The following is a 13,713-nucleotide window of genomic DNA, read 5'->3' as shown; positions in this document are numbered from 1 at the left end:
GGATCAGCCTCTCATGGACATCATCAGGGAATGGCCCACAGGGTCCCAGGTCTGTGCTGCTGACCTGTGGGTGCCCTGCCGGGGCTCAACCAACCTCTTTGGACTTCTCTTCCCTTTTCCTTCTCCTCCTCCTCCTCTCTCTGCACAGAATTCCCTGTCCCAGAGCTGGGGAGCAGCAAAAAATCCCCCCCCCAGCTCATAGCCCTGCCAGAGGCATCCTCCAGCACCAGCCCAGCTTGCACCCAGCTGGCACCCAGCTTGTGCCCACAGGGCTAAGCCCCCAGACCTCCTCCCAGGTGAAACTCTGCCCAGGGTGCAGCTGCAGCTCAGCTCCCAGCATGGAGGGGTTGGAAGGGGCCTCTGGAGCTCACCCAGTCCAACCCTCCCTGCTCCAGCAGGGCACCCACAGCAGCTTGGCCAGGGAGGGGGCTGGAAGCTCTGCAGAGAAGACCTCACAGCCTCTCTGGGCAGCCTGCTCCAGGGCTCTGCCACCCCCCAGGGTGAAGGATTGTTGTCCCCCACCCAAGGTGAAGGGCTGGGATGTGACCTGGTGCCTATGGCACAGTGGTGCCCAACTACCCAATCCACCTCCCTGGTCCCATTTTCCAGGGATTGGTTTCCAGCTCAGACTCTTTGGGATGCTCCCAAAAGGCAGGAGCTTGCTCTCAGCTTTATGAAATTTCATCCTGTGCTGGCTCTGGCTCTGGTCCCCAAGGTCACCTCCCCCTTCCTCCTCCTCCTCCTCCTCCTCCTCCTCTCTGCTGACAGCATCCCTACTTTGTGGCATATCCCAGTGTCCCTCAGAGACAAGGATCCTACTGGGAATACTGAGCTTGGGGAGCTCCAGGATGGCTCCTTGAGGGCTGGTGCAGTGTCACACCGTGGCTGAGGCTGCACTGGAGGGACCCCTCCCAGTGCACATCCTGCCCAGTCCACTGCTAACTGGAGCCAGCTCATATCTGTGCCAGCTCCCTGCTCCTGTTTGCTCACCCAGTTTGGTGGTGCCCACGTCCGTGGGCTGGGCTATGCTTAGGGACTGTGGTCCCCACAGTGCCCAGCAGCCAAACTTGGAGGGCTGAGATGTCCTCCTCACCCCCGAGCAGCATCAACCAGCACCTCCTGTCCAGCTCTTGTGCACCAAAGTGCTGCCATATTTAGATGCTTCCTTTACCCTCCCCGGGGCTGGTGGTGGCAGCCAGGGAGCTGGCACGGGGCTGGAGCTCACTCTGTGGGCACCTGGGATGGATGTGGTCTGTGGATGCTGCTTCTCTGAAGGGCTGAGTGCCGGAAAGAAGCAAAGCAGAAGAAGAGGCTGTGCTGCTGCTGCTGTGGGCAGGAGATGCCTTCCCTCCCAGCAGCCAGCCCAGCTGCCAACTCCAGCCCACCACCCTGCACCAGGGCTGCTTCCCTTAGAGCTTCCCAGGACCTCCAGCCCAGCACCAAGCCTGGATGCCATCCCCTGGGAGAAGCTGTGCCCACGGGAGGGGGATCTGAAACCTGAGGTGACAGCATGGTTCTGCAGGAGTCATCACTCAAAGCCTGGCAGTGCCCAAATCCTGCCAAGATTAATCCTGGATTGGAGTAGGACAGACCTGGAACCACCTGGGATGTCTTCTTCACTGGCACAGAGAGATGAGCCGGCAGGGGCAGGCGCTGCCAGGGCAGGATGAGCACCAGGAGACACCACGGAGACACCACGGGGACAGCACAGCACACACCCAGCCTTGCTGGCACCACCTGGGCAGGCAGTGCAGCAGCACAGTGGCACAGGCGTCCGGGGCAAACCTCTGGCTCCAGCTGCCCTGCTGGGAAGCCCGAAGGTGGCAGCATATGGCAGCTCCGGAAACAGCCTGGCACAGAGCAGGGAGCCCTGGCTGGAGCAGCCGCTTGGGCTGCCAGGACCGTCGGTGCCCGCGGCGAGGACGGAGGGGCAGTGTGGGCACGCAGCAGGCAGGCTGAGTCGTGTTTCAACAGGACCCCTCCCCCCAGGCAGCCCCAAAATCGCATCCCTGGAGGCATCCGAGGTCAGACTCGCCACGGCGCTGGGCAGCCTGCGCTAGCCGGAGGTGTCCCTGCCGGCCGGAGGGGACAAGATGACCTTCGAGGGTCCCTTCCGACGCGATGCGGTCTGTGCCTCTGTGCTTCTGCAGCCGGTGACATCTCTGCTCTGGTGACCTCTCGGCTGCCTCCTGCCAGCCGCAGCCGGCCAGCCCCGCGGGACGTGGGGAGCCCGCGGAACCGCCCCTGGCTCCTCCTCCCGGCTCCTCAGATCTCCTCCGCGCTCCGTCCCCTCCGAGCATCCCTCTGCTCCTCTCCCTCGCTCCCGCTCACCTCTCCTGCTCCTTGTCCCTTCTGCCTTTCCCTTCTCTGAGCTTACTCCTTCCTCCTCCCCTGCTCTCCCCCAGCCCCTTTCCTCCACACCCTGAGGAATCAATTCACCACTGAAGACTTCCAAGCTGTGGTGGGACAGGGACCAGGACCTCCCACGCTAGAACCAGGATCCCCAAAACAGACCAAAGACCTTTACACGGAGCCAGGACCCCCACGCTGTGGCCAGGAGCCCACGCCAGAGCCAGGAGCCCACATCAGAACCAGGACCCCCACGCTGCGGCCAGGAGCCCACGCCAGAGCCAGGAGCCCACATCAGAGCCAGGAGCCCACATCAGAACCAGGAGCTGGCATCAGAGCCAGGATTCCACATCAGAGCCAGGAGCCCACATCAGAACCAGGACCTCCACACCAGAGCCAGGATCCCACACCAGAGTCAGGTTCTCCACTCCAGAGTCAGGAGCTCCACATCAGAGCCAGGACCTCCACTCCAGAGCCAGAATCCCACACCAGAGCCAGGACCAACACTCCAGAGCCAGGACCTCCACTCCAGAGCCAGGATCTCCACTCCAGAGCCAGGACCTCCACTCCAGAGCCAGGACCTCCACTCCAGAGCCAGGACCTCCAGGCTGCACCCGAGACCCCCAAGCTGAGCAATGCCTCTCCAGATCTTCTGCACCATCTCCTTCTCCAGCGAGGAAGGACCAAGAGATGCTGCAGCCACTGAGAGGGGAGAGGACACAACAGAGGAGTTCCTGTACGGGCAGGAGGAGGATGAAGAGAAGGAGGAAGAGGTCCCAGGCGCAGCCCCAGATTTGGTGACCTTCGCCAGCAGCTGCACCCTGCACGGACTGAGCCACATCTTCGTGGAGGGCAGCCTGGGTGCCCGGCAGGCTCTGTGGGCTGTGGCCTTCCTCCTCTCCCTCTCCCTCTTCCTCTCCCAGGTGGCTGACCGCATCGCCTACTACCTGCAGTACCACCACGTCACGCTGCTCCGAGAGGAGGACAGCCCCGAGATGCTCTTCCCTGCCGTCACCTTCTGCAACATCAACCGGGCTCGGCTCTCGCAGCTCAGCCAACAGGACCTCCTCTACCTGGCCCCCCTGGTGGACTACGAGTCCGGGATGGAGCTGGGCTTCACCCCGGCCCAGCCTGGCCCCAGGGACCAGGAGGAACCCCTCAATCTCTGGGGGTTCTTTAACCGCACTTGCCACCAGCTGGAGGACATGCTGCTGAGCTGCAGCTACCGCGGCCAGCAGTGTGGCCCCGGCGACTTCGCGGCGGTGAGTAGCCCCCAGGGTGGCCAGGCAGAGGGAGGAGCTGCAGCTGGCACCGCCTGGGATCAATCAGGCTTCGACAAGTGCCAGTCCTTGGCAGCTCCCTCAGGGACGGGGCTGAGGGTGCGGCCCCGTCTGTTGGCACCTGGGTGGCAGGGGCCAGCGGTGGTTGAAGCTGTGCCAGGGGAGGTTTAGGTTGGACGTGAGGAACAGTTTCTGTCCTGCAAGAGTGGTCAGGCATTGGCACAGGCTGCCCAGGGAGGTGGTGGAGTGCCCACCCCTGGAGGTGCTCGATGAAGGTGCGTCTGTGGCCCTCGGGGGTGGGGGTTAGTGGCAGTGCTGGGCTGGTGGTTGGACTCAGTGGTCTTGGCAGGGCTCTTCCAGCCCAAACGATCCTGTGACACTGTGGAGTCTGGCTGGTGGAGCAGCCTCGGGGCTGTGCTGGCAGAGCAGGTGCCTGGCACCTCCATCCTGGCATCACCACCGCCTGTGGGGCACCATGAGATCTGTAACCCACTGGTGTCATGCCCCTTGCCTGGGCTGGCAGCAACACAGTGGCATGGAGACCTGTGGGCTGCTGGAGGCGTCGTCTGGAATGGACAAGGAGGGATGGGGAGGGTGAAGATCCCAACCAGCTCCATCCTGGGAAGGGATAGAGAAGAGAGTGGAGAAGGAGCTGGTGCTGGTGCAGTGCTGAGTGTTGCCATCTCAGGGTGCTGAGGCTGCTGTGGGGCCTGGGGGGGTGAGGTGCTGTGAGTCTGTAAAGTGTCTCCTCCAAGTCCAAGCCATCCCTGTGCCCTGGTGAGGAACAGCTCCTCTAGGCAGGCAAAGCTGAGCAGTTCCAACAGTCCTGGGGTAGGAGCCTGGGGCAAAGAAGCAGAGAATCAGCATCACAGAATCAGGCAGGGTTGGAAGGGACCCCCAAGGATCAGCCAGTCCCAACCCCCCAGGGATGGGCAGGGACACCCTACCCTAGCTCAGGCTGCCCACAGCCTCATCCAGTCTGGCCTTAAACACCTCCAGGGATGGGCATGGGCAGGGACACCCTACCCTAGCTCAGGCTGCCCACAGCCTCATCCAAACACCTCCAGGCTGGGGATGTCTGGTTCAGAGCCTCCGATGCCAGCCTAGCTCCGCCTTGTGGTGCCAGCGGAGGGGCTCCAGGCTCAGCTCCTTGTCCTCTCCTGCAGGTCTTCACCCGCTACGGGAAGTGCTACACCTTCAACGCGGGCCAGGACGGGAAGCCGAGGCTCATCAGCATGAAGGGGGGCACAGGCAACGGCCTGGAGATCATGCTGGACATCCAGCAGGACGAGTACCTGCCGGTCTGGGGGGAAACAGGTAACTCCCTGCCGCAGCAGCACCCCCGGTGCCCGCCGGGCTGCTTCCTGGCCCCTGCCGGGCTGCTCCCCGGCCCCCGCGCTGCTTCCCGGCCCCTTCCCAACTCCTCACCCCACGAGTCCATGTTCCTCAGGCTCTCTCCTGCCTTTTCTCATCATTTCAGGTCCTTTTCTCTGTTTTTACCTCCTTGTCTTTGCTCTTCACCATGGCAACTCCCCACCCGTTTAGACAAGCAGCCATCGCCGGCTTATAAATAGAGGCACTTGGCTGCTGCGCCCCGGTGCTGGAGCAGGGGGGGTCAGAGGGGACAAGGACGTTGTAGAGTGAATGGATGGAGGCATGGATGCATGGATGCATGGAGGGATGGAGGCATGGATGCATGGATGCATGGATGGATGGATGGATGGATGGAGGCATGGATGCTTGGATGGATGTATGGAGGCATGGATGAATGGATGGATGGATGGATGCATGGATGCTTGGATGGATGGATGGATGGAGGTATGGAGGCATGGAGGCATGAATGCATGGATGGATGGATGGAGGCATGGAGGCATGGAGGCATGGAGGCATGAATGCATGGATGGAGGTATGGAGGTATGGATGGACGGATGGATGGATGGATGGATGCATGGATGCATGGATGCTTGGATGGATGGATGCATGGAGACATGGATGAATGGATGGATGGATGGATGGATGGATGGATGGATGGATGCATGCATGCATGGATGCATGGATGGATGGATGGATGGAGGCATGGAGGCATGGAGGCATGAATGCATGGATGGAGATATGGAGGCATGGATGGATGGATGCATGGATGCTTGGATGGATGTATGGAGGCATGGATGAATGGATGGATGGATGGATGGATGGATGGAGGCATGGATGAATGGATGGATGGATGGATGCATTGATGCTTGGATGGATGTATGGAGGCATGGATGAATGGATGGATGGATGGATGTATTGATGCATGAATGCATGGATGGATGGATGGAGGAATGGATGAATGGATGAATGGATGGATGGATGGGTGGATGGATGGATGCGTTGATGCATGGATGAAGGTATGGAGGCATGGATAAATGGATGGATGGATGCATGGATGGACATGGCTAGATGTATGGATGGTTGGATGCATGGATGGATGAATGGATGCATGGATGGATGAATGCATGGATGAATTTATGGATGAATGGATGGATGGTTGGATGGATGGATGGATCCATGGATGGATGAAAGGATGCATGGATGGATGCATGGATGGATGAATGCATGAATGGATGCATGAATTCATGGATGAATGGATGCATGGCTGGACATGGCTGGATGCATGGCTGGATGGAGGGACAGGTGAACAGATGAGTTTGTCCAGGGGAAGCTGGGGGAGACAAGGAGACGTTTGGCACAGGGCTGAAGGTTGGGGTTCAGGGCTGTGCTCACCCCACTTGTCTCTGCTGCAGACGAGACCTCATTTGAAGCTGGCATCAAGGTGCAGATCCACAGCCAGGACGAGCCCCCTCTGATCGACCAGCTGGGCTTCGGGGTGGCTCCTGGCTTCCAGACCTTCGTGTCCTGCCAGGAGCAGAGGGTAGGGCCTGGGGTGGGGCTGGTGCCTGGGATGCTCCCTCCCTCCCTCCCTGTGCTGTGGGACACCAACCCCCACCCTTGCCCCTCCGCATCGGATGGAGAGCAGGACTCCACCCTCGGAGACCAGCACAGTGAGGGTCTTTGTCCCCTCACCATGCTGGTGGGGAGGGAGCTTCTCTTCTCACTCCCTGCCTTCTGCTCCCTCCCAGCTCATCTACCTGCCACCTCCCTGGGGCGACTGCAAGGCCGTGGTGGGCGACTCGGAGTTCTATGACACCTACAGCATCACCGCCTGCCGCATCGACTGCGAGACTCGCTACCTGGTGGAGAACTGCAACTGCCGCATGGTCCACATGCCAGGTGAGCCTCTCACTGGCAGCCTCTGCCCTCCAGGGGCTCTCAGGACCCCACCCCCACCCTCCCCAAACACAATCCCACCAGCAACCCCCACTCTGTGTCTCCTCGCAGGAGATGCCCCTTACTGCACCCCGGAGCAGTACAAGGAGTGCGCAGATCCGGCCCTAGGTGAGGCTGCCCAGCCCTGTGGGACCCAGCTGTGGGTTCTGGGTTTCTCCACTTCTCCATCTCCCTCTCCCCCTGCCCAGATTTCCTGGTGGAGAAGGACAATGAGTACTGTGTCTGCGAGATGCCCTGCAACGTCACTCGCTACGGCAAGGAGCTCTCCATGGTGAAGATCCCCAGCAAAGCCTCTGCCAAGTACCTGGCCAAGAAGTACAACAAGTCAGAGCAGTACATCGGGTAAGAGGTGGCACTGGGCTGGCATCTTGGCATAGGGGCATGGAATGGGAGCAATTTCTTTGCTGGAAGAGTGGTCAGCCCCACTGGAACTGCCTGCTCAGCAAGGTGGTGGAGTGCTCATCCCTGGAGATGTTGTGGATGTGGCACCTGGGGAGAGGATTTAGTGGTCATGGTGGTGTGGGGTTGGTGGTTGGACAGGATGACCTTGGAGACCTCTTCCAACTAAACCAATTCCATGGTTCATAAGAATCAGAGAATGGTTTAGGTTGGAAGGGATCACAAGGCTCAGCCAGTTCCAACCCTCCTGCCACAGGCAGGGACAGCTTCAGCTAGAGGAGGTTGCTCAAGGACTCATCCAACCTGGTGCTGGACACCTTCAGGGAGGTTGTGGGGCACAGAAGCACCAAATGTGATCTTTGATCACATTTGGTGCTTCTGTGCTCCACAACCTCCCTGGGATACCTGTGCCAGGCTCTCACCACCCTCAACCTGTGCCAGGCTCTCACCACCCTCAACCTGTGCCTCCACCCTCACTCTAAGGAACCCTTCCCTAACATCCAGTTTCAATCTCCCCTCTGCCACTTCAAACCCATTCCTCCTCCTCCTCCTCCTGTCATTCCAAGCCCTTCTCTGCAGGGCTCCCTCCCCAGATACTGAAGTTCTCCTCCATCCCAAAGCTCAGCCTGGTGATGCCTCTGCCACAGATCCATAGATTGGGTTGGGTCAGAAGGGATCTTCAAGATCATCCAGTTCCAACCTTCCTCTAGCCCAGGTTGCTCAAGACCTCACTCATCCTGCCCTTAAACACCTCCAAGCAGGGAACCTCCACAACCTCTTTGGGCAACCTGTTCCAGGCTCTCTCCATCCTCGTTCTGAAGGATTTCTTCCTCACCTGCAGTCTCAATCCTCTCCTCCTCAAGCTTCAATCCATTCCTCTTGTCCTATCACTGCACAGGGAGAACATCCTGGTGCTGGATATCTTCTTTGAAGCCCTGAACTATGAGACAATCGAGCAGAAGAAGGCATATGAGGTGGCTGGCTTGCTGGGTGAGTGCTGGGCACCAAGGTGCTCTCATGCTGCTGCCATCTGTGATGGTTTGGATGTTATCCACCCCCACCACTCTGATGAACTCACCCAGACTGGACACAGCTGGCTGGAAGTTAAGGAATGAAGCTTCAGAGGTTACAGCTTAGCACAAGGGACAAGCAGATATTGGTAGAATCAGAGAATGGGTTGGGTTGGAAGGGAGCTCAGAGCTCAGCCAGTGCCAACCTCCCTGCCATAGGCAGGGACAGCTCCCACTAGAACAGGTCACTCAGGGCCTCATCCAGCCTGGACTTGGACACCTTCAGGGAGGTTGTGGAGCACAGAAGCACAGAATGGGATCTTTGGCTTCCCTCTCCCCTGCAGGTGACATCGGAGGGCAGATGGGGCTGTTCATTGGGGCCAGCATCCTGACAGTATTGGAGCTCTTCGACTATGCCTACGAGGTGAGTGTCTCTGGCACCACCACCACCACCCCCGCGAGGTGCCCAGGTTGTCCTGCAGCACCACAAGGCTCCTGTGGGAGATCACAGTATCACAGTATCACACAGTATCACAGCATCACAGCATCACAGTATCACAGTGTCACAGCATCACAGCATCACAGCATCACAGCATCACAGTATCACAGCATCACAGCATCACAGCATCACAGTATCACAGCATCACAGCATCACAGCATCACAGTATCACAGTATCACAGCATCACACAGTATCACAGTATCACAGCATCACAGCATCACAGCATCACAGCATCACAGTATCACAGTATCACAGTATCACAGCATCACAGCATCACAGCATCACAGCATCACAGCATCACAGCATCACAGTATCACAGTATCACAGCATCACAGCATCACAGTATCACAGTATCACAGCATCACCAAGGTTGGAAGAGACCTCACAGATCATCAAGTCCAACCCTTTAGCACAGAGCTCAAGGCCAGACCATGGCACCAAGTGCCACGTCCAGTCCTGCCTTGAACAGCTCCAGGGACAGCGACTCCACCACCTCCCCGGGCAGCCCATTCCAGTGTCCAATGACTCTCTCAGGGAAGAACTTTCTCCTCACCTCCAGCCTAAATTTCCCCTGGCACAGCCTGAGGCTGTGTCCTCTCGTTCTGGTGCTGGCCACCTGAGAGAAGAGAGCAACCTCCTCCTGGCCACAACCTCCCCTCAGGTAGTTGTAGGCAGCAATAAGGTCACCCCTGAGCCTCCTCTTCTCCAGGCTAACCAATCCCAGCTCCCTCAGCCTCTCCTCGTAGGGCTGTGCTCAAGGCCTCTCCCCAGCCTCGTCACCCTTCTCTGGACACGCTCAAGCATCTCAATGTCCCTCCTGAACTGGGGGGCCCAGAACTGAACACAGCACTTAAGGTGAGGTCTAACCAGTGCAGAGTCCAGGGGCAGAATGACCTCCCTGCTCCTGCTGGCCACACCATTCCTGATGCAGGCCAGGATGCCATTGGCTCTCTTGGCCACCTGGGCACACTGCTGGCTCACGTTCAGGCGGGTATCAATCAGCACCCCCAGATCCCTCTCTGTCTGGCTGCTCTCAGCCACTCTGACCCCAGCCTGTGTCTCTGCATGGGGGAAGTGGCACCACCACCCCCCCCCCCCAAGCCTCCAGGAGGCTGAGAGCTGCATCCTGCAGGTGATAAAGCACAGACTGTGCCGGGGGGCCAAGTGCCACAAGACCCACAAGAGGAACAACACGGACAAGGGCGTCACGCTCAGCATGGACGACGTCAAGCGCCACGTGAGTGCCACCCGTGCCACCCCGGGGGGAGATGATGCTCTCCCCCCACCCCTTGCCAGCTCAGGAGCTGCCCCCCCCCCCTCCCTCCCCCTAGATGTTTTGTGGGGTGGGGGTGTCACACTTGGGAAAGGAGGCAGCAAGAGGGAGGTGGTGTGGGGAGTCAGGGGGTTGCTGGCGTTGAGTTATAGAGGTGGGAAGGGACCTCCAGAGACCACCCAGTCTAGCCCCACTGCCAGGGGGTCCACAGCCTCCCTGGGCAACCTGTGCCAGGGTCTCATCAGGGACAGAGGCAGGGACACTTCCCACTTGAGCAGGGTCTGATCCAACCTGGAGTTGAACACTTCCAGGGAGGTTGTGGAGGACAGAAGCACAGAATGGGATCAAAGATCAAAGATCCCATTCTGTGCTTCTGTGCTCCACAACCTCCCTGGGAAACCTGTGCCAGGCTCTCACCACCTTCAACCTGTGCCAGGCTCTCCCCACCCCCAACCTGTGCCAGGCTCTCACCACTCTCAACCTGTGCCAGGCTCTCACCACCCTCAACCTGTGCCAGGCTCTCCCCACCCCCAACCTGTGCCAGGCTCTCACCACTCTCAACCTGTGCCAGTCTCTCTCCACTCTCAACCTTTGCCATCCTCTCCCCACCCTCAACTTCTGCCAGTCTCTCCCCACCCTCAACCTCTGCCAGCCTCTCCCCACCTTTGCCAGCCCCCACCCAGGGCTCTCAACCACCCCTCCCAGGTCGGGATCTGGGAGGATCTGGGCGAGGGCATTGACCTGTCCACGCTCTGCCCACAGAATCCCTGCGAGAGCCTGCGGGGGCACCCAGCTGGCATGACCTACGCTGCCAACATCCTACCTCACCACCCGGCCCGGGGCACCTTTGAGGACTTCACCTGCTAACCGACGTCTGGATGTAGACCCTGAGCTACCAAAGCCCTCCGGAGAGCTTCCCTTCTCCCTGCCGGCGCCAGCGGAGGTACAGCTAAGGGGACCTTGCTCCTCGCCACGGCGGGACACGGACACGAGCGACAGCCTCGGGAGCAGGTGGTGGGGTCGGGTCACGGCTGGAACCCTCCTACCGGCAGCTGCTCCACGCCTGCCCTGCTCGTCCAGAGACTCGAGGAGGCTCCAGCCCCCGCGGCGTGGGGGACGACACGCACAGTGGGCAAGGGGCACGGGGCCTGCCCCCCTCTCCTGCCCTCGCCTCCCCTCGGCCTTTTTAACTCGAAACCCAGAAGCCAAGAAGCAGCCAAACGGCCGCGGAGTCCCCACCCACAGCCCTGTCCGTCTGTCCGTCCATTGTCTCCATGCTCATCCCGCTCCAGCCCCACCCTGGCCGCTGCGGGGTGCCCGCAGGAGGCATCACTCGGGAGCCCCACGGTGTGCCCGCAGGAGGCATCACTCGGGAGCCCCACGGTGTGCCCGCAGGAGGCATCGGTCAGGAGCCCCACGGTGTGCCCGCAGGAGGCATCACTCGGGAGCCCCACGGTGTGCCCGCAGGAGGCATCACTCGGGAGCCCCACGGTGTGCCCGCAGGAGGCATCAGTCAGGAGCCCCACGGTGTGCCCGCAGGAGGCACCGGTCAGGAGCCCCACGGTGTGCCCGCAGGAGGCATCACTCGGGAGCCCCACGGTGTGCCCGCAGGAGGCATCGGTCAGGAGCCCCACGGTGTGCCCGCAGGAGGCATCAGTCGGGAGCCCCACGGTGTGCCCGCAGGAGGCATCTCTCGGGAGCCCCACGGTGTGCCCGCAGGAGGCATCAGTCAGGAGCCCCACGGTGTGCCCGCAGGAGGCACCGGTCAGGAGCCCCACGGTGTGCCCGCAGGAGGCATCACTCGGGAGCCCCACGGTGTGCCCGCAGGAGGCATCTGTCTGGAGCCCCACGGTGTGCCCGCAGGAGGCATCACTCGGGAGCCCCACGGTGTGCCCGCAGGAGGCATCACTCGGGAGCCCCACGGTGTGCCCGCAGGAGGCATCGGTCAGGAGCCCCACGGTGTGCCCGCAGGAGGCATCGGTCAGGAGCCCCACGGTGTGCCCGCAGGAGGCATCGCTCGGGAGCCCCACGGTGTGCCCGCAGGAGGCATCACTCGGGAGCCCCACGGGGTGCCCGGCAGGAGGCATCACTCGGGAGCCCCACGGTGTGCCCGCAGGAGGCATCGCTCGGGAGCCCCACGGTGTGCCCGCAGGAGGCACCGGTCAGGAGCCCCACGGTGTGCCCGCAGGAGGCATCACTCGGGAGCCCCACGGTGTGCCCGCAGGCAGGGCAGTGGGGCTGGCAGTCCTGGGGGAGCCTCTCTGTCCCCTGGGCACTCCATGGGCACGAAGTTGAGGCACTGCCACCTCTCCAAAACGTCTTCCTCGTCAGCCTAGCCCGGTGACAGCGGCAGCAGGGCACCAAGCTGGCCACAGGCTGGCCACAGGCTGGCCACAGGCACCGGGGGGGGGGCAGGATTTGGCCAGGGGTTGTCACCTTGGCACTGAAGACCTCACTGCCCAGGCACGCTGCCTTGGCCACATCAGGTTGGGCAACGATGTGGTCTCCCTACCCATCCCATCTGGGCACCACACAGCCTGGCCAGTGCCAGCCCTGCCCCACAAGTCCCTCTCCTGTAGCCGGGGAGCCCTGGGGCTACCCCATGCAGCCCCCCCCCCCCCCCAAAACCAGCTGTCCTTGGGGAGAGAGATGGAAAGAAGACTCCAGGGCCCCATTTTGGCTGCAGCTACCAGCCTGGCTCAGCCAGGGGCACCACAAGGGGCAGCCCCATGGCACCACTCTGGCAGGGGGTGGGGGGGAAGGGCATGGGATCCCCAACACCAAGAGAGTTCACAGGTTGAGGGACACCCCATGGCACAGGGTGCTCTGCTCCACGGGACCACAGGGTCCCACCCCACTGAGCCTCCCACCCGCAGCTGTCCACGGGCACCACAAGCCCTGGGCACCTTTGGGGCAGCCTCTGGTTTGCCACCTGGGGACTGCCACTGCTCCTCCCGTCGTTGCCCTCTCCCTGGCACACAGAGACCTGCCCTGGCAGCCAGGAGCTGGCTGGCACTGGCCGAGTCTCTGCTGCCCGGGCTCACAAGCACTGCATTTTCACTCTGGGGTCAGTGGAAACTGTGCCCCCTCGGCCCCTGCCAGCCCCCCCCCAGGCCACCCTCGGTCACAGCCAGAGCCCTGCGGGACCAAAGTGCTCCTTAACCTCCGGAGCTCTGCAGTGAGGCTGTCGGACAGCGCCGGCTGGGAGCTGCAGCTCCGGGGGTTGTGGTTGTTGTTGTCACCATGATGATGATGATGATGATGATGATGATGATGATTGTTATTATTGTTGTTGTTATTATTTGCTTCCTGACCAAAATTAGGAACTGGAGCTCAGTGCTTTGCTCCCAGCAACCGCCCAAAGACGGCAGCGCGGCGCCGCCAGGCGTTCTCTGACGGACTCCTCCTGACCTTTCCTGTGCTTCCCTTCCTCCCTTCCTTCCTTCCTTCCTTCCTTCCTTCCTTCCTTCCTTCCTTCCTTCCTTCCTTCCTTCCTTCCTTCCTTCCTTCCTTCCTTCCTTCCTTCCTTCCTTCCTTCCTTCCTTCCTTCCTTCCTTCCTTCCTTCCTTCCT

General features: G+C 60.9%; 1 protein-coding gene across 3 annotated transcripts in view; it reads left to right on the top strand.

The window, feature by feature from the left end:
* The window catches only part of ASIC1 (acid sensing ion channel subunit 1), a 37,438-nt gene extending 24,014 nt beyond the window's left edge, over positions 1 to 13,424 (top strand). For 2 of the 3 annotated variants that reach the window (XM_064141502.1, XM_064141503.1), the window contains exons 5-13: positions 4,796 to 4,946; positions 6,416 to 6,543; positions 6,752 to 6,902; positions 7,011 to 7,067; positions 7,148 to 7,301; positions 8,257 to 8,348; positions 8,713 to 8,792; positions 10,001 to 10,105; positions 10,904 to 13,424. In XM_064141502.1, coding sequence (XP_063997572.1) covers positions 4,796 to 4,946; positions 6,416 to 6,543; positions 6,752 to 6,902; positions 7,011 to 7,067; positions 7,148 to 7,301; positions 8,257 to 8,348; positions 8,713 to 8,792; positions 10,001 to 10,105; positions 10,904 to 11,008 — 1,023 coding nt within the window. In that variant the 3' untranslated portion in view covers positions 11,009 to 13,424. Of the gene's footprint in view, positions 1 to 1,329; positions 3,612 to 4,795; positions 4,947 to 6,415; positions 6,544 to 6,751; positions 6,903 to 7,010; positions 7,068 to 7,147; positions 7,302 to 8,256; positions 8,349 to 8,712; positions 8,793 to 10,000; positions 10,106 to 10,903 lie in introns of those variants that run through there. The other variant, XM_064141501.1, reaches the window with a different exon arrangement.
* Positions 13,425 to 13,713: the final 289 nt, after the last annotated feature.

This window comes from Pogoniulus pusillus, unplaced genomic scaffold (genome assembly GCF_015220805.1).
Source record: "Pogoniulus pusillus isolate bPogPus1 unplaced genomic scaffold, bPogPus1.pri scaffold_58_arrow_ctg1, whole genome shotgun sequence".
In the NCBI taxonomy this organism is placed as follows: Eukaryota; Metazoa; Chordata; class Aves; order Piciformes; family Lybiidae; genus Pogoniulus; species Pogoniulus pusillus.
The sequence above is the reverse complement of the archived record's forward strand: the minus strand, read 5'-3'. Positions and strand labels throughout refer to the sequence as shown.